The sequence below is a fragment of the Chiloscyllium punctatum genome, chromosome 20 (genome assembly GCF_047496795.1).
Source record: "Chiloscyllium punctatum isolate Juve2018m chromosome 20, sChiPun1.3, whole genome shotgun sequence".
Classification (NCBI taxonomy): Eukaryota; Metazoa; Chordata; class Chondrichthyes; order Orectolobiformes; family Hemiscylliidae; genus Chiloscyllium; species Chiloscyllium punctatum.
In genome coordinates this window covers 79,756,551-79,776,641 of record NC_092758.1, presented here as the reverse complement: position 1 = coordinate 79,776,641, position 20,091 = coordinate 79,756,551, and the positions used below count along the sequence as shown (strand labels likewise).

Here is a 20,091-nt window from a genome sequence, read left to right as displayed (position 1 = left end):
TTTTGTCTGTTACTTTCCCCAAACATTAGCTCCCCCCCACCCCCCCCAGGATGGTTAACCAAACTTGCCACAACTTGGAAGACTTAAAAGTTAATGGGAATGTTGCCAATTTTTAGGACTCCAGTTAACTGTTTCTATTATTTATTTAGTGCTGGGAAAATTGTTCTGATGTCAAAAAACAATTTGAATGTCTTGGAAGCTTGATCTGACATGAAAACCTGCCTCTTCTCCTCACAAACTCCTAACCTATTTCCAATATCTCCAACATCGTAGAACTCTCTTGTGTTCTTCAGTCACGTTCCTTGCACAATCACCAAGATATTTAACCTTAAAGTTTGGGATCACAAAGTCAAAGGTCTCTGAGCAAAATCTATCTTTTGTTTTTAACAATAGGGGTGCTGCAGTGTGGAAGTGAGGACTGCAGATGCTGGAGTACCAGAGTTGAAAAATGTGGTGCTGGAAAAACACAGCAGGCCAGGCAGCATCCGAGGAGCAGGAGAATCGACGTTTCGGGCATAAGCCCTTCTTCAGGAACTGCAGGTACTGCAGTGTGGGCCTGGACTCTTTCCCTTCAATGTACGAGCAACCATTTAGGATATTTTTCAAATGTTTAGGAAGTCAGTGAGGCTTTCACTTCAGAAGATATAAACATCATCAGGAGTGAGCTATGATAGCACAGTTTATATCACAGAACGATGAATATTTATCAGTATTAGTCAGCGATGGCTCTCACGAACCTGATGTGAAGAGGCAGATAGTGTTCATACTACACTGGAAGCAATACTTGATTAAAATATAATGCCACGGTCTAGTGAGTACAGGCACCCAGCATCCAGTTCACAAGCCATAACCTGCCTAGTTTGACTCCCAAGCTTTGCTACATTAGCTAGCTCAGCAATTTATGGGGTGACAATTATCCTATGTTTCCAGAATTCAGGGATAACATCCTGCTGCTGTTTGCTGGACAGCGGCCCAAGGATATCAGCAGGTCCATTTGTGAACTCTCATCAGTCGAGGGTAGAAAACCTACAGTGATAGTGGACACTGGAATGACAGCCACTTAAATATGGGAGACTGAAATACCACTCAAAATGGACAGCCAAGGAGAAAGTAAAACATTCTTTGAAAATAATGGGTTTTGTTTTTGATTTGTCGATGGGGGATATGGGAGTCGCTGGCTTTATTGCTCATGTTTAACTGTCCTGGAGTGGGTGATGGTGAGCTGCCTTCTTAAAACTCTACACTTCACATCGTGCAGATCCTGCTGTTGTGGAGAGAGCTCCAGAATTTTGACATGATGACAGTGAAGGAACAACGATATATTTCCAAATCAGGATCATGTGTGACTTGGAGGGGAACTTGCAGCTTTCGGTGTTCCCATATATCTGATGCCCTCATCCATCAAGCTGTGGTACAGCTTGGACGGTGCTGCTGAAGGAGTCTTGATGAGTTACTACAGTGCATCTTGTAGATGGTACATACTGCTGTGCCTTGGTGGTGGAAGGAGTGAATGCTGAAGGTGTTGGATGGAGTGTGAATCAAACGGACTACTTTGTCCGAGATGGTGTTGAGCTTTTTGAGTGTTGTTGGAGCAGTACACAACCAAGGAAGTGCAGAATATTCCTTCACACACCTAGGGACCTAGTAGATGGCCACCAAGTTTTGTGGAGACAGGAAGTGAGTTAATTGCTACAAACCTTTGAGCATCTGATCTGTTGTTGTAGGCACAGTATTTAAATGGCAGTCCTGTTCAGTCTGTGGTCAATGGTAACCCCAGGGATGTTGATAATGGGGGATTCAGTGATGGTAAGCCATTGAACACCAAGGAGCGTTGGTCAGATTCTCACTTGTCAGAGATGGTCATTGCCTAGCATTCTTGTGGCACAATATTACTTGTCATTTCTCAACCTTTACGGCTGAATGTTGTCCACAAGTGCACCTTCACTTAGTTTAATTAATTTGGTTAAGGTGAGGTATTGTTCTCTACAATATGACATTTAACTAGGTTTCTGGCCCAGGTCATACACAGTTACATTCAGTATTATCTCTAATGTGACTGCTGTCGTTATTGCTACAGTACCATGTATAGAATGAGCAGGGACGGAAGTTTCACACAATGTTAGTAAACTGGTATATTTTTGGCCTCATGGACAATGCCACGCAGCTTGTACAAAAACTCGAGGCTGACCACACCCATGAGTACTCAGTGCGGATGTGAAAGCTGTCACCCTATTGATGCAATTCATGGGCTAACCCTGTGTGTGCTTAAAGGGGAGTGCTCATTGGCAAAATATAACCAAGTCCTCATCCCCTTCAATCCTCAACCCCTCCCCTCCACCTCAATACCTTATGTGCTGCAGTGGACCCCAAACTCTGCAGTTCCCTTCTACAGCCTCTCTGTATTATTATCTCTCTCTGGCCATTCTGCAAGACACACATAAAAAACTGCCTCTTCCACCAAGCTTTTAGGCAGAGGCCCCAGACATAGACTGGTGTCAGAATCGATCCAATATCGTTTCCGTGAAGCGACCTAGAATGTCTTACAATGGTTTCTACACAAATGCGAGTTGTTGTTGTCAGACAGCCTCTTGCCACTGTCCCCCAACCAGGAGGCAACAGCCCGTGTCGAGTTCTGATTCCACAGGCTTCACAGCAAAGAGTAACCCACCCCATCATGGCCATTCTCCAGTTGGGTTTTTGTCAGCTTGTGGGGCCTGTGTTGGGGAAGTGGGGAGGGGAGTGGCCAGCACGAGGAGAAAGAGGAGCAGAAAGAGCCCCTGCTGTTCTGTGCTGCAGCCTGGGCAACATCCACATCGAAACATATTCTGGATGGATAATGACCATCAGCAGGGGTCCCGAGCTGATTTATTCTCCTGCAAAACACAGGGGGCTATCAACAGATATCCCCAGCCGAGAGCAACTAATGTCAGCTCAGACTGCCAACGAATAAGAGGCAGCTGTGACTGGAGGGGTTGGTGTCTCATCTTTGAAAGAGAGGGTGGCATTCTGTCCCTGGGCTCCAACTTCAGGGCCAGCGTGGCAGAAATTTACAAGTGTCTTCCTTTTAAAATCTGGTTTGTATATCTGACAATCGTTTTACTCTGATTGCCCCCTCATTAATGAGTATGATTCAGTCGTTGAACCCATTTAAATACCAGCCGAAGGGTAATCGAGCCAAGGAACAGAAGAAACAGACCTAAATCTGACAAGCAACGAGGAGGCACACTGGCCTCTCACAGCCTTTGAGGGGGGTGGTGGATGAGGGGCACACGTGAAGTACTGAGTACAGTAAGACAGAGAATTGAAAACTCATTGTGAATTATTTATACACACTCAATGGGCTCTGGCCCAGGGTTGATGTGATCTTACTAATCATACTTTACCATCTCTAAATAATATATTGTAGATAATATTCATGCTTTCATATAATGTACATTAGTGCTATAAAGTCACATCATTTAAAAAAGAAAGTTAAACTCCCAGACCTTGACTAAACCCATGGCTGTTTTTCTTTTGGCGACCAGAAGACAAGCTGGTTTCACACCATATGGAGAATGGTAGTTGCATAGCAATTAGCTGAGGTGATTAATGGTGAACAGACTCTCATTTTATGCTTCTAACGGAGGGCACAAATGCACCCTAGTGCAAAATCAGCACATCCGAACTTCTCCCGACAATGATGCAGAGTAAGAAAGTGGGTTTGCAATGTGACAACCAAGAGAAGCAGGCAGAGAGGAGTCCACTGCCCTGTGTTCAGGAGCCACAAAGGATTTGCAATTGAAAAGAGCATTAGTGGCACAATGGTTGACAGCTCTCACATCAGCCTGGTCACGTCTAGTAATAAATAAACAGCGCCCCAATAAAACCTTGCTTCAATAGTCAACAATGAAACCTGTAATCTCCCTCATCAGCTGGGTGACCTTTCACAAGGCGCCTTTCTATTTCCAGCCCCCTCACCACACTGAAATATATTATCCATGTGGTGCTCTGTTTCCTAGAATCTGGACCATACGCTGGTGGGAATTTTGGGCACCCTCCCTAATCTGACCTGACCCTCACCTATGGAGCACTGCAAATCCACAACACGCTAACAGATAGACAAGAGAAGCAGGCAATCGATAGTGTGGGCTCGGCTATTCACTGTGGAAGATAAACTTAACATTATGGAGCAAGGTTCCCACAAATGGAAAAAAAAATCAAATAGCTGAGGGAATGAGAGTATTCCCCCACCATGGAAATGTCTGGGTGTTTGTCCAATGTCTCAAGCGATTAAGATGATGAGCCCCTGGGCCATTCAGATCAGGATAGATCCACATTAACTCATCTCAGTCAGGCCCTTGCATTGGAGTGGGAAACTTCATTGCCAAAATCCACCGGAATTTGCACCCAGGTGGTAGACAACTATCTGAAAGACCCTATCACTCCCGTTCCCACCTCCTCCCAACACCAAACAAAGAACCCCAGAGTGAATAGCAGCACACTGTTAACACTCAGAGAATCCTGGCCCAACCAGGAGTCAACACCTTCAGATCAAGAGAGGAAAGTTATCAACTAAATGTTAGCCCTGTCTAGCCTTCCCAGGGACTCTCCTGTTTCATTACAACACCTCTGAAAAGCAACAATTTTCACCTCACATCAAACAGAACTAGAGTGGGGCAGACTCCCACAAGAATTCCAGTTCTGAAAATGTACGTAAAGTTTTCACAGGGTTTATTTTGCAAACTCAAGGATCCAAATTGACAAACATTCTTCGACCCTCTTAGCAGATTCAGACTCTGGTGTAGGTATCAGCAAAACATCATATTTGTTGCAATGACCACTCCCTTTACACAGCCATTTTGATTGAGCCTTTTGTATTTCACAATGTTTTGAGACAATAAAAAGAATCAGACATATTCTTAAGATACAGCTATCCTACTTTTGATGCAAAATTTTGACAAACATAACCTGAAGTTTAACATCTTAGGTGATAAAATAAAGTAACTTTAAAATTTAGCCATCATTTTCTGGAAACAAAACTGGAACTGTGCTCATCCAGGTTTAATGGGATGTTTTGTAACAAACATAAAAAGATTCACAGTCAGCACCCAGTTACTGTCCAACCCAGAACATGCTATTTATTTGCAGCACATTAGCCTATTAAAACACCTATTCCCTCTTCTATGAACCAAAGCACTTGTAAAGCCTTGAATAAGTCTGGTCTCACTTGGAGAAATATTAAGCATAGAGTTGCCCTTTTAAAATACAATCACTTCTGCCTTTAGATCAATGTAGTATTATTAGAATCTCTTCCCTGCAAATGTTTTCCTTCTGCAATATTGAGCTGACCTTCTCAGGTATAGAAGGATACTCCAGCTGTCTTGAGAATCTAGCTTTTTGAGGAGCACAGGGGCACTTATTTTTTGAACAACCATAAATCTAAATTATAACAGCAACACAAATGTCTTGTTTTCAATTTTTGTTTCTCTCTCCATTATGTTCCCTAGCTTATTCCCTGTCCTGTAAATGAATACTGAAGTTTTATTTCATAGGCATTGATACTTCATGAGTGTCCAGGCAGTTTTAGATTACAGCCCAGAAAGTTGACATCTGTGTGCTAGCTCAGAGCATTTATGGTGCTAAACATACTCCTCATCCCCCAGTGGCAGACTTGTACATCATGTTATTGTACATTTATAGATGCTAATATTCAAGGAACCTTACAACACAGAGATCATTTCGCCAATCATACATTTGCTTTGTCCCCATAGGCCCTAAATATGTTTCCTTTGAAAATATTTGTCTTTCAAAGGAAACACTTTCAAAATCCTTTTGAAAGGACAGCACGGTGGCACAGTGGTTAGCACTGCTACCTCAAGCGCCAGAGACCTGGGTTCAATTCCCACCTCAGGCGACTGACTGTGTGGAGTTTGCACATTGTCTGTGTGGGTTTCTTCCGGGTGCTCTGGTTTCCTCCCACAGTCCGAAAACGTGCAGGTTAGGTGAATTGGCCATGCTAAATTGCCTGTAGTGTTAGGTGCAGGGGTAAATGTAGGGGAATGGGTGTGGGTGGGTGCACTTCAGCAGGTCAGTGTGGACTTGTTGGGCTGAAGTGCCTGTTTCCACATTGTTAATAATCTAGAAAGCTACTACTGACTCTGCATCCACCACACTTTCAGGCAGCACACTCCAGCCAATACAAAATAGTATCAGGTAAGCTCCAGAACCATTCAGACCAGAGTTAAGTACATTGTGCCCTTCAGTGGATACATGCAGAGAGAATTCCCTCAATATCCCTGCTGCCAACACACAATGCAAGCAAACCAAACATGTACACACATGTAGGCTCTCAATGTAGAAACACACACACACACACACCATTCTCATCCACGTCTGCATGTGGTTTTCCATCAAGGACCTGTGGATACCCAGGTCAAATTATTCTATGTTCCTCTTGCTCCAAGAATATTGGCTAGAACATAAGGACACCCGGCTTCTCACCTGTCTAAGCATGCACCAGGAACATTGTATTTTCAGCATCATTCAGTACCATTTATCTGTCTTTTCATGGACTATTTGCCACAATTTATATTTCTTATATGTCAAGTACAAAATTAGAACAATCGGTTACATAAAAAAAGGGACAGTATTGCCATATTAAATGCTTTGAAACCTAGAAATGATTGTTGTGATGATATTCCACTGCCTACTATTTCAAAAGAAGGATTGACCTATTTATCTTAAATGGGTTAACTATACTGTTAAAGTACCAGTTTTAACAGTATAGTTAACCCAGTATAAATGATGTAAAATCTCTCCATGGCACCATGCCACTCCATAGCCATGATGATCTCTCATCTTTGGATGCGAGTATAAGAGATACAGTTAATGAGTTTGCAGATGACACCAAAATTGGAGGTGTAGTCAACAGTGAAGAGGGTTACCTCAGATTACAACAGGATCTGGACCAGATGGGCCAATGGGCTGAGAAGTGGCAGATGGTGTTTAATTCAGATAAATGCGAGGTGCTGCATTTTGGGAAAGCAAATCTTAGCAGGACTTATACACTTAACGGTAAGGTCCTAGGGAGTGTTGTTGAACAAAGAGACCTTGGAGCGCATGTTCATAGCACCTTGAAAGTGGAGTCGCAGGTAGATAGGATAGTGAAGAAGACGTTTGGTATACTTTTCTTTATTGGTCAGAGTATTGAGTACAGGAGTTGGGAGGTCATGTTGTGGCTGTACAGGACATTGGTTAGGCCACTGTTGGAATATTCCATGCAATTCTGGTTTCCTTCCTATCGGAAAGATGTTGTGAAACTTGAAAGGGTTCAGAAAAGATTTACAAGGATGTTGCCAGGTTCGGAGGATCTGAGCTACAGGGAGAGGCTGAACAGGCTGGGGCTGTTTTCCCTGGAGCGTCGGAGGCTGAGGGGTGACCTTATAGAGGTTTACAAAATTATGAGGGGCATGGATAGGATAAATAAACAAAGTCTTTTCCCTGGGGTCGGGAAGTCCAGGACTAGAGGGCATAGATTTAGGGTGAGAGGGGAAAGATATAAAAGAGACCTAAAGGGCAACTTTTTCTCACAGAGGGTGGTACGTGTATGGAATGAGCTGCCAGAGGATGTGTTGGAGGCTGGTGCAATTGCAACATTTAAGAGGCATTTGGATGTGTATATGAATAGGAAAGGTTTGGAGGGATATGGGCCGGGTGCTGGCATGTGGGACGAGATTGGGTTGGGATATCTGGTCGCCATGGACAGGTTGGACCGAAGGGTCTGTTTCCATGCTGTACATCTCCATGACTCTATCTCATGATCCTCGAATGTCTGTGGTTCATCAATCCCCAAACCCTCCCCTTCTCATCTCACTGTTACTGCAAGAGCCACCAGTGAGGGAATCCTCCATTCTGAAGCTTCTCCATGCCACATCTGTCCCAATACCTCTCTTCATCCCTTAAAACCGATATTAAAAGAAACGTTTTTCAGTTTTCTCTGATTCCTATCATCCAGTTCAACTTAGTTTTTCCAAGAACTTTTCCAACTTGACAAGTCAGTTGCGGCAGTGAAGACGTGCTGTGTTGTCAGAGACGCCATCTTTTGGGTGATCTATTGGATCACGTTTATCTGACTGGTGAAACCGTATGATACAGATCAAGAAGCAACCAAATTCTCCAGTGTCCTGGCTAATATTTTGCCTCCACCCAGCTGCAACTCCACCCGGTATAAACCAAAAAGTCATTTATCTCATTAATGCTTGTAAGCCTTTGCTGTACTCAAATTGACTCCCATTTAGTATGTTACAAGTAACTTCACTTCAGAGGTAATTTATTAATTATAAAGTACTCTCCTAAAAATGTGATCATGCATTATTTAAAGACAAGTTCTTTAATTCTATTCAAATGTATTTTATAGCTGCTGGTTTCATAATTAGTATTTTCCTCACGATTATAGGTAGTTTTCATTAAGTAAACTAAATAGTGTGTAATTCACTAAGTGGAACAATTTACCTTTTTACCAGGTTAGCACTGATTATCGTTAGCTGATGTTTATATTGTCGAAAACTATGTAGTATTTTTAAATTGCAAATTAATATTTTAAAAGTTTTTTTTCAGAATGGCAAATAATAGCTTTTTTTTTCTGGAGCCCAAAAATAGGTTCACCAGAAGCTTAGTGTAGCATTGAGAGGCGCGGATGCCTGATCAGGTAATTGCATTAGAATCTACTCACTGGTGAGACTGCGGGTTCCTGCTGTAATATTGCCAACAGTTATCATTACACTTAAAAGGTAGAGAATTAATTTTGTTTAACTTTTCCTGAAATCAGGACTGCCCGATATTCAAATTGAACGTATTTTTATTTCCTCAACTTTCCTTCATTTCCCTTCTGATGATAGCGGCTGTGGAAATCAGACAAATGGACAGCCAGGCCATTGCAATAATGGGTCTTTCAAACCTCACTAAAAGCAACTTAAAAGGCATGCAAAGCACGCCAGTGAAAGGGCATAAAATGGTTTCCAGAATCACTAAGTGTGTTGTCGCCTTGTTTATACACTTGCTGATCTAACGCTGAGTCTATAATGCAGCCGTATACAACTAAAATGTTACAAGTTAAGAGACATTCACTGGTTGGTTACCAGAAAGCAGTGTTACGGGTCCATTCTAGCATTTATTATTCATAAGGACCCATTAGTGACTTTAGCAAATGGGTCAGTGGGGTTACTCTGTGCCTGTCAAATATAATGATTTAAATTACTATTTTACTGCTTGTGTTATGGAAGCAGGTAACTATAAAACAATTGTTAGAGGCAATGAAGTCCACTTGCACGTACGCACTTAAAACCAATGTCCAAACGTAATGATTTCACCGAAATGTAAGAAGCTTGTGATTTTTACCCTTCCTCTCCCGTTTTACGCCACGATTGCTAATTGCCTTCCACTGAATAGGTACGACTGGACACACTGAGATTCTTTGCCTCTGGGCAGTCAGGCCGTATCCAAGGTGCCACGTCCACCACAGCTTCCAACAAAGAGGGTCCATTGGACTGCAGGGGTCGCCTCTCTGGGTGTCCCCTCACCGGGACCCCCCCCAAAGGCAGTGGACGCCTCCGCAAATATTGACCAGTAGGGGTCACTAACCAGGACTGGGCAACTGGGCTCGTTCTGAATGAAATGTGCATCTCAACATTGCATTGGAGGGAGTGCACCGATATTTGACCCGCTTCATAGAAACACACAAAATTCACCGTGGAATAAGTTCAAGGCGTTTTCGAACTGCATAGCAATGCAAGCATTTTTCTTCTTTAAATGACATACTTTGGAACAAGGACAATTTCTAGGACAAGCTCCTTGCTGTGTTGTGATTATAGCGACATCATTTTTTTTTGTCGGCGCCCCCATAGCTGCTTTAAGCCTGCGGACCCCAATTCCTGCCATTACACACTCTTTATGGCTTTCCTACAACGTGAGCCAAGGAGGTCACGTTCCCGAGATTCCCAGTTACTTTCTCCACGTTATTCCCTGGAAACAGCCTGCTGCGGTTTTCCGACACTTAAATTTGTGCTGGAACCACATATGGGAATTTTTTTATTTTGCTTTTTGTTTGACGGCATTGTCCACTTCCTGTGACTGCTAAAATAATTACAGCTGTTGTAGTTATTATGGGGCAGTTGAAAACTTAGTAGGAATGATACTATGGAACCAGACTGGAATAAATCACTCTCTCTTGCAACAAAGTTCGTCTTAAGCCGCGCTTTGGACACCCCAGGCTTTAATGCAGTCCAGCTGGGAGCTGGGGAAACATTTATTATAATGGGAGGTTTTTTAATCCCTGAATTTGTTATAATGAGATAAATGTCATTAGTCAGTTGGAATAATTTGTCAAGTCTCGCAAATCTTCCAAGCCAAACAGTGAAATCAAGACCAGAAGGTCGCAAGTCAGATTCCCGGTCTGTTATGAGTTAGGTGGTGCAGTGGAAGAAATTGGTCTCAGTGCCCCTAGGGTTAAAGAGGGAAAATAGCAGCCAGGTTTCCTGTTCCTGACCAGTGTTGGGTGACTCCTGCTGGATGGTGCATGCATTAAGGCCGGCAGAGGACCTTTGAATAAGCCCCAGCTCAACTGTTCGGCGTGTCTGACATGTTCAGTTGTTAGTTCCCCCGCCCCATGCATTGTGCCGGTCCGAAACATGAAACAATAATGTAAACACGATTTGGAAGGCGGGGTGGAGAATTTGGACAACCATTGAACGGGCACCAGTGAGAGGAATAAAAACAAGAGAGGTTGTGGAAAGTGGAGATTATTATTTAATCGAGTTATTTTTAAAACCAACAATAATATTTGGGATGATAGTCCACCACATACGAGGTGACTGGTATTTAATATTCAGTAAAAAAAATTGCAACACTCCAGGTGCAAACTATTGGTAAAATTAATGTGAATGTTAAAAGGTAGTTTTTTTAAAAATAGCAAAGAAATAGACTTCCAAATAGTTTAGGAGGATATTTCAAATCCTACAGTTACTCTTCTGAGGAGTCGGTACTTTGGTGTGTTTCTTTAATGAGTACACAGAACAGAGCAAAACAAAATACTGTGGTCGAGGAGGGTACAGTGAATGTAGCCCAGTCTATTGTTTATGCAGTTCAATTGCTGCTGAAATAGAAATTAGTCAACGCTTTGGAAGAAAACAAACAAGTTTGTTGGGATGGGCGGGGGGGTGGAGAGAGAGTAGGGGACATCTCTCAGCTTCCTTACCTGCACATGATCTCATGCGTGAGAAGAACCCGACACATCTCTGGATTCTTATCCTGTCCCTCATACACGATAGCCTGGAAGAGAAGGAAACTATTATACCCTGGACTGCTGTCTCACCTCTCCCCTCAATCCTCTCGCAGAACCTACGTTTTTGTCACCTAATGTCAGGATTTGAACATTATTGACAAAGTTTGCATCTATTTTATCCGCCCGGACATAGTGAAGAGTCTGCAAATGCCGATTCAGAGAACAGTCTGGAGGCAATCAAATTGGCAAGAGACTGGAGACCCCTTTCAAAAAGAAATTATATACAAATTCTTAGCTCGCAATGGTGGGGTGTTGAACTCCAGTACACCGGGGTTCACCAGTTCTCTGGTCAGTAACATAACCACTTTATTGTTAAGTGTAACAGCATCGAGATATTCCCAGTCATTGGTCCTGAGGTTAGAATTCTCTCTGCATCAAATTACTGAGTGCCAGAAAAAACATTTTTAAAAACATTTTGTAGGACAGAAATGATTTTTTAATGAAACACAGTAAGTAGGGTTGCTCGGAAATATCCAACTTAACAGGCTGCAGAAGTATTTTATTATAATGTTGTAACTGAATGTTCCCGAAGAAAATGAACAAAACAGGTCAAAATTTGCAGTTTCCTTTCACCGTGTTCCCTCTCTGTTTTTTTTCCCCCTTTGCATGTTAACGGTCTGTATTCATGTTCGTTCTAGTATTTACTAAGGATTTCAGTCCCTAAATCTACGCTTTTTCCAATGTCCGCCCAACTTGCTCAAGCGCGGTAGGACTTTGAAAACAAAACAGGGTGAGATACTTAAACCGGAGACTTCCCTAGACTTCACCCTGGCGTGTTCCCGTTCACTTGGCCAACATTAATCGCCCGGCTATTTCTCTCGGTTTATTTATTTTTGCGCTGGCGAATCCAGAGTTCCTACTGAGTTCAAACTGGCTCACATTTCCTGGCCAAATGAAGGGACTCAAGGCTAGTCCGGGTCACCGAGACTGGGCTGCAAAGGGCACATTCACATCTCCCTGCTGCCGAAGGGAGCATTTTACAGATGGTCCATAAAGGGAGGTTGCGGGAGTTGGCAGTAATGTTGCACGCCCTGCTGCAGCTATGGTTTTCAAGAACTTGCCGATTTAGCAGCATCTCTCCAGTGATCACTTACTCATCTGCCTTTGTTGCCAATCTGCAACACCCAGTGACCACTGGGTAACAATTCAATGCTGAAAATAAGTGCCAGTTAATGTCGGCAGGCTCTGAGTAAGTCAGGGCATCTCAAGAAGTTAAGGGAGTGTGGGCCTCCCTTTAATATAATTCACTCACTAAAAGGGCCACGCGAATTGTTCTGTCATGTTACAGTGATAAAACTCTTGACTGCAGATACAGTCGGTGAATTCCAGCTCCCGTCTAATTCTTAGACTTTGCAATGATCCTGGTGAGGTATTTTACACTGTCCAACTTGGTATAGTTGCCATGTTATACTAACGTAAACAATGGAACGGAATGGAAATCCAGTACACAATGCTCATGTCACGGCTCGCTAATTTCACGTTAATTTCCACATTTGCAGAGAGAGAGAAAAAATAAACTCTTCACCAGAGTGATACATCTCACTGTTGCCCAAATAGAATGCAGCGTCGCGCCTGTGTGTGTGTCAATATTGAGGCCGAACACAATGTCATGTCCTGTCGTGTTTTTGTTTTGAAAAGGGGTCTTTTGAGAGGGAGGAGAAGGGGTCTTTTGAGATCTCTGGCCATCGCAGTGACTTCGGGGCTGGGGAGGGTGGTGGCAGAGGGACCGGGGGGGTGGAGGGGAACCGGGGACGTGTTCTGCTGACTCCGGGCTGCAGACAAAGCTGAGCTGAGCTGAAGAGGAATAGGGCAGCAGATTTGGAGAGATATTCGCCGACAGATGGTGAGCTGTGTTCAGTATGCCACCCCAACTGTTCCCATGTGTTTTATTGTTGTTTCCGCCAGCTCTGTTTTCGTGTGAAAGCTTAACCTGGTTCCCTTGTAGACACACAAGAGAAGCTAACAACAGAGGCAAAACAACACTCAGGAAAAATAGCGAACTAATCACCTTTCCTGGTGTGGCTTTAACATAAATAAAATAAAATAAATTGTAAAAGCAATATATTAATAAATGATTTAACAAGAGAAATATATTAAATCCAGCAGTGGGAATACACGCCTTGAAAGCAGCGTGTTTGATCAGAGTGCTATCTGGGATTTTTTATACTTCATACATTTTTAATACGCACAGATAATTATTCTTACATTACACATACCGTCAGAGCATGTGAGTAGGCATTTAGAATAATATTCCGACTGACTAGATTTATGTGGGTTCCAAGGCCCCCCCTCCCCTCCCATACACACACACGCACCGCGATGGTTTAGAGATGGTACTCTGTGTGTGTGTGTGTGAGAGAGAGAGAAACGGAGCTAGAATTAAACAAAATAAAACATTAAGTTTGGTGGGTTCAGGATCATCAAACCCTTCGAGGTCAGGCACAGTCGTGGGACCTTATTTTACGACAAGCGAAGTACTCAGTGAAATCACTGTGATTTAAAGGGGATACTATCTCCCGTCCCTAACAGGAGGGAGAAGAACCAAGCTGTTTCATTTCGGGCTATCCTCCAAAGGCAAAATGGATAATCTATTTGTGCGCGGGGTGATGAGATGGGAGCGTGTGGGGGAAAGGGGGAGCAGAACATAATTGTCCAACAACAACAGAGGGTCCACATCATTATGCAAAAAGTTAACTCGAGTTAATTCGACCTTCTGGCAAGACTACACTCCATCCAAGAGATAGGGTGTAATAGGGAAACACTCGCCAAGAAGTTGATGTTGCATTGAGAGTAACAGCGGAACGATCAGCTTAACAAAGATCTTAGGTTTTTTTGTGTGGTAGTTCAAAACAAAACAAACATTTGTTTGAATGCGGGTCAATATTTTGTAGAGTTAGAATTGGTCCTTTTCTCTGACTGAGTAGCGCCTCTCTCTCTCTCTCTCTTAGACCTGGTCTGACAGACCTCAATAGCAGGAAATCGCGTTACAGAGAAAAAAAAGTATCAAACGCTCCATGGAGACATTTTCATCACAAAGAGTTGTGTGTTGATCTTCTGGTTTGTCTTAGGCAGGAAACGAGATACATTCAGAAGTAAACGTGGCGGGGATGTGAACATGAAGATTTCACACACACACACACGCAGAAAGTAAAACAAAACGTTGCTACATTATAAAATGTATATATTTTTTAAATCGTCTAAACTGATAGCCGTTTACAACCACCCTGAAATTGCGCTTTTAAAAGGCATTTGTACTGATTTGGTGTCGCTGACAGAATTGAAATCTGCTGTACGCTTTGTGGGGATCGAGTTGACAAACTCCAGCTAATAAACCGCGGGAGCATCCTGGGGCAGAGTTGTTTTTGAAATCATCATTAAGGATATCAACTCCGAAATTAAATTGGAATTAACTCGAAAGCGTTACTTGTCGTTCGGTTAAAACGCTGCCTGTTGACTAACTGAATCTGGGAGTGATTGTACATTCACAGTCGCTGCAGTCTCCAACAAACTGGACTACTCAGTCCTTGGGGCGGGTGGTTAACGATAACGGGAGAGCCAGCTAACCTGGCGAAACGCACAAAAGTCAGTGAAGTCAAAGTGCCCGGCGGACGTTGTTAGAAAAAACAACTTCTTCAGTTTTGTTCGGAGACGTGGCTGTTTCGCGCACCCGCTTTAAAACACACACACACAAACACGCACACACCCACACACACAGCCCGTGAATTGGAGTGAAATTATGGGTATCGGTCCTGCATAAATACGAAAGCAAAACAAAACAAATCCTCCAACGATTTACTCTCAAAGTGCCCTGAAATATTTGCACGTTTTAAACTTCCTCAACTCGAAGGGGGTCGACCCTGAAGGGGACATTCCAACAACTGTCACCACCTCCAACGTGAAGAGGAGTTTTCTTCCTTCTCTCTCTCTGTGGGGGTGAGGCCTCCCTCTGGCAATGTTAACAGCGTGGAGAGACTCCCTCTCCCCGCCACATCCTTCTCTCAGCCCTCTCTGCCTCGTGGGCTTGTAAAACTTTTTTGTTTTGTTCCAGGTAAATTTATTTTTGTTAAATTTTCAATCAGAAAGATCGGACCTCTTTCGGAGTCTAACTTGCTCACAGCGCAGCCTGAACTTCCCCAAAACAGAGCCATGGTTTCCTTGGCTTTGACCGTTTCAGAATAATTGTAAGTTTTGTTTCAATATATATCGGAGGGCCAATCGCCTCGCTATCCCCAGGACGTGTAGGTTAATTCGAACCCCTCTGGACACAATTCAAACCTTATTCTTGTCTTACATGCTTCTATTTATATACAATTCCTGATCATTTTACGTCAGATATCAGCTTACCTGCTTTGTCATCGAGTCGATGAGGCGTACGTACAAATCCTGCTCGGTCCTTATCCCTAAATATTAAAACATATTACAGATTGTCAATATAAAGGCCTCACTCAGAAAATGTCATGTCTGTTAGCAGGTCTTTAATTGTGGCTTTCACTTCAGGGGCGAACATTCCCCAACCATACCCAGGCACAGAGCAGTAAATCCGGGTGAAAGTGTTGATCCACATGGATAAAGGGATTTGTGGAGATTTTTCAGAAGGTTGGGGGGGGGGGGGGAAATTGAAGGCGGATAAAAGGGGGGGGGGTGCTTTTAAGTAACATGGGCAGTGTAAATACTTCACTGATTCAAAACTGGCTTTCTGGAGCACTCTCCAAACCTCCCTCAAACGCAAATCGAATGATTAAAACTCATTTTTATAGAAACAATGCTAAGCCTCGTCGAGAGACAGATGTCGGGAACTCCGATGAGACAAATGACCCTAATGTTTTTTCAAGATAAAATGTATGATCGAGAGAGAGAGAGGCTTGGGGTGGGGGGGGGGGGGGGAGGATAAAGTGTGAGTTTAAACTGTTTGAAGCGACATGAAATGCAAGGTCTGGTACACGGGACAAGTAACAGAGGACGGACGTGCACGTTACTGGGTGACCTGGGTTTGAACGATGGAAATTGCCCGCACCTATTTCCCGAAGTTAGCCGAAAGCCACTTACCATTGCTGTAGAGAAGCTGTAATCTGTAGTGAATCCCGTTATTGGTCTTTTCACCACCGATTTCCTGAAACATTATTTTTTAAAGATGCCGGATTTTAGACAGAGAGAGAGAGAGAGAGAGAAAGTCGTGCTAAATAAAGCCAAATTTCAATTAAGATACCTTGTAAAGTTGTCAGGTTTTAAACACGCGAGATTCTGATCTGAGCACCCAATCCCTCATTCAATCAGTCCTTGGTAGATTTTATTATATTTAAATCTGAATGTTTTGGTAAAAAGATGATTCCCCCAATTTAATATAACGGACGGGTCAAAGTTAAGCATCTGTCGACTATGTGTTTATATCTGTTTACGTAGAGGGCTCTGTACAGATAAATATACACTGCACATGTAACGTTACAGTTTTCATTATACCCAATACATTTCTAAGTCCTTTTTTTTGCATCAGGTGGAGAGTTAAGCTAATGTTGGGAACAAATTTTTTAAACGCGTCTTAGTTCAGGCAGCTGTATAGTTCCACCCCCAGGAACTTGGCCCCCGGTCGTTTCCGACAAACTTCTACCTTCCGAGCACACACAACAACACACACACACACACGAAATACACTTACTTTATCTTTCTCCACGAAACCCACAAACGCTGTCCGCTCAATCTCCACCGGCTGGCCTTGACGGTCGTATAGGGCCAGCACAAAGTGGAAGAAGTTGGATTTCCGCAAGTTGGAGGGCGGCTGTTTCTCGAAGTGAGCCCGGGCCAGACCAACGCCACTGCGGGCAGACAAGACCGAGATGAGCCGGGAAAACACAAAGCAGCCGGAAAAATTAAAAGGGCCTGCAAAATCGCCCCTTCCAAAGAGTAGGTTAAAAATACAATCTGCATCTTTTTTTATTCAAAGAAAAAGAATTCTCAGTAGCACTAGAAAAGAAGATCCCAACACTTAACCATTCACTAATTGAGTTGTACTGTAGTGTCAGCGTAAATGTTTAAAGAGCGGTTCGGGCAACCAACTTCTGGTGTGTTAGAAGTCGCGTTAGCGGGTGTGTTTTTCTTAAAATAAAAGAGAATGGGTATTTTTAAGTTGAGCGGTTTAATTTAAAGTTAGCGTCTTGACTGAAGCAGCCAACATAACGGGGAAAGAGGGAATATAGGGGCGTTCAATTGTTATCAATTCATCGAAAGTAAAACACAGAGAAAGGACAACCCAGAGCAATAAAAAAGACACGCACACACACACACACACACACAAAAACCCCCCACAGCAGGACGGCAAATGATGGGAAATCAAAGATGTCAGAATTTGAAAAATATATCTGGCCCGTCTCTGACCTGCAAAGAGCTTCGCCAGATCTACGATAAATAGATTTGCGACAAAATATTGTGCGCGCGTGTGTATGCTCAAAAACTGAGGGAAATATCATTGCTTACCTCTGAGCGGCCGAGGTTGCATCCATGATACCGGTTCCCTGCATCCAAGAGCGGACAGTGTTCATGCCGCTTCCCAAAGGTTCCTCCTTCATGTTGCCTCCGCTTCGCTGTATGTTTTCCTGAATACCGAACATGGAAACACGCTTTTCTGTTTTGGTTTGGAATTCTCTTTTCCTTCGCTTCCCTTCCACCACCACCACCACCAACAACCCCCCCTCCCACCCCCCCAACTCTCTCTGTGCTCCTCGCCGCCGCCAGAAACGCGGCTGAAGATGTCCCGACGCAAGTCTCTGCCAAGAGGGTGCGTGAAAACACGGAGCAAAAATTGCGGGTGATGATATCGGAACTGTGTGGGTCCGCCTGCTTCTCTCTCTCTCTCTCACACACACATACACACAAACACATACACACACACACACACAGAGTTGTGGGAGGGGTAGGGAGGAGGGGGTGGAGGGATGAGAGAGAGAGAGAGAGAGGAGGGGGAGACAGAGAGAGAGAGAGGAGACACACACACACACTCACTTACTACCGGTTGGTGATTCGCAGAAAGTATTTCCTTAAACCACCCCTCCCTCCCCCCCACCCACCCACCCCCCACCCCGAAGAGGGGGTGAGAATGGGCTGGCGAGGAGGCGGTAGCAGGTGAGATTTGACAAACACAAAATTAAAGCCGAGCTTCCAAACACCCAAGTGTCATCATCCAATTGGAAGCCCTAAGTTTATTTTCTCTCTCTCTCTCTCTCTCTCTGTCGGTGTGTGTGTGTAATGTGTGTGTCCCTGTGTATTCACAAACGTCGTGCCTGCCAGTCCTAGCGAATGAATGAGCAATGTTGCTCCGCCGAGTTCTTCCCTTGTGAATGATGCTGGGTTTGGATTTTTTTTGGAAAAGGTTGGGGGGGGGGGGGTTGTAGAGAGAGAGGGAGGTGTGGGTGGGAGGGATGGGTGTTCTCTGATTTCGGGTTGGGAAGACGGAGTGGACACAGAGGGAGTGGGTAGTGAGGAGACAGTAAATGGGAGCCGATTGTCCCCGGAGGAATTCACATTTCCCCCTGCCTCAGATATAGCACCAAATACCTCTCTCTCTCTCTCCCCTAAGGCAACAAAATCTCGCCCCCCCCCCGCCCCCACCCGAAAGGGTCAGAGCTGCTGAGGGTGTGAGGGGAGGGGGGGATGATGAAGAGGATGGGCGATGACTACCAAACATGGCGTGGAAAACCCCGCCCTCCCACTCTCAGCCAATGGGTTGGTGTGCCTCTGTATAATGGACAGGAGGAGCTGACAATAGGGTAAATGGTGTTTTTGTTCTCTTTTTCATATTTGGTGTAACGAAGCCGTAAAGGTACGCAGCATTTACCATTCCAAAATGCGGAACGTCCCGTCGGACTTTTTCCATTGCTTCTCCGGGGCTGGACTGATTGAAACTCGCGCACACACAAAAAAAGAGGGGATGAAACATTTTAATATTTTGTTGTTCTGAGCCACACGTTCTCAAACTGCCCTCCCCGGGGCTCGGAGAATTGCTGAAACTAAATCCCACGAGGTTGGCCGGGTATATTTCACTGAACTGATACCACAGAAAGCAAAAGTAAAATCATTCCCCCCCCCCGCCCTCCCGCCCCCCAACCCGAAAAAAGCCACTTCATGTGGAGTTCCGGCTCCCTGTCTGGGAACGGGTATACTGACCAGCTTCATGGGATCTGTGCGGCAGAGTTTAGAAAATGCAGAAATCCAGCTTTATATTATATGTATATTTATAAATTATATTGTATACTTATATATATTTCTTTTAAAATACTTTTTATAAAAATTAGGAAGTTCTTTGGACAAGTAATAAGCAATGTAATTATTTATCATCAATGAGAGCGGTTCACAATGTAACAGTAGGAACTGCCGACTTATACATTCAGGGCCTTAAGGTGATGGGACGTGTCTGGGGTGGGGTTGGGGAAATGTTGGAGTGAATCCAAGTAATGTATACACACAGGTATATGCACACACACACACATACACACAGAGAGACACACACATGCACACACATACGCACATACTCACACAGACACAGACACACACAGACACACGTACAGTCACACACACAGTTACACTATGTTGCTGGCGATGCTATGGCATCATGTAACTGGGTGTTTAAATTGGGGATTGTTTTTAACAAAAAATGATAGTGTCACATCTGAATTGCAACCTTCGAAACACAGGAGCTCTATACGAAATTACGGCGCCCTTCCCCGCCGGCTGACACAGGGCTAACTTGAAAAACAATCTTTTTTTGACAACTGTTTCAGAACGCA

The 20,091-nt window shown here is 43.8% G+C and overlaps 1 protein-coding gene across 8 annotated transcripts in view; it reads right to left on the bottom strand.

Moving 5' to 3' along the window:
- The window catches only part of ebf1a (EBF transcription factor 1a), a 456,422-nt gene extending 437,816 nt beyond the window's left edge, over nucleotides 1-18,606 (bottom strand). For 3 of the 8 annotated variants that reach the window (XM_072591114.1, XM_072591118.1, XM_072591119.1), the window contains exons 1-5: nucleotides 17,786-17,989; nucleotides 16,971-17,127; nucleotides 16,364-16,427; nucleotides 15,662-15,717; nucleotides 11,231-11,304 (exon numbers count right to left, since the gene is read on the bottom strand). In XM_072591114.1, the coding sequence (XP_072447215.1) occupies nucleotides 11,231-11,304; nucleotides 15,662-15,717; nucleotides 16,364-16,427; nucleotides 16,971-17,127; nucleotides 17,786-17,919 (485 nt within the window). In that variant the 5' untranslated portion in view covers nucleotides 17,920-17,989. Of the gene's footprint in view, nucleotides 1-11,230; nucleotides 11,305-15,661; nucleotides 15,718-16,363; nucleotides 16,428-16,970; nucleotides 17,128-17,785; nucleotides 17,991-18,314; nucleotides 18,333-18,588 lie in introns of those variants that run through there. The other 5 variants (XM_072591117.1, XM_072591111.1, XM_072591112.1 and 2 more) reach the window with 4 other exon arrangements.
- Nucleotides 18,607-20,091: the final 1,485 nt, after the last annotated feature.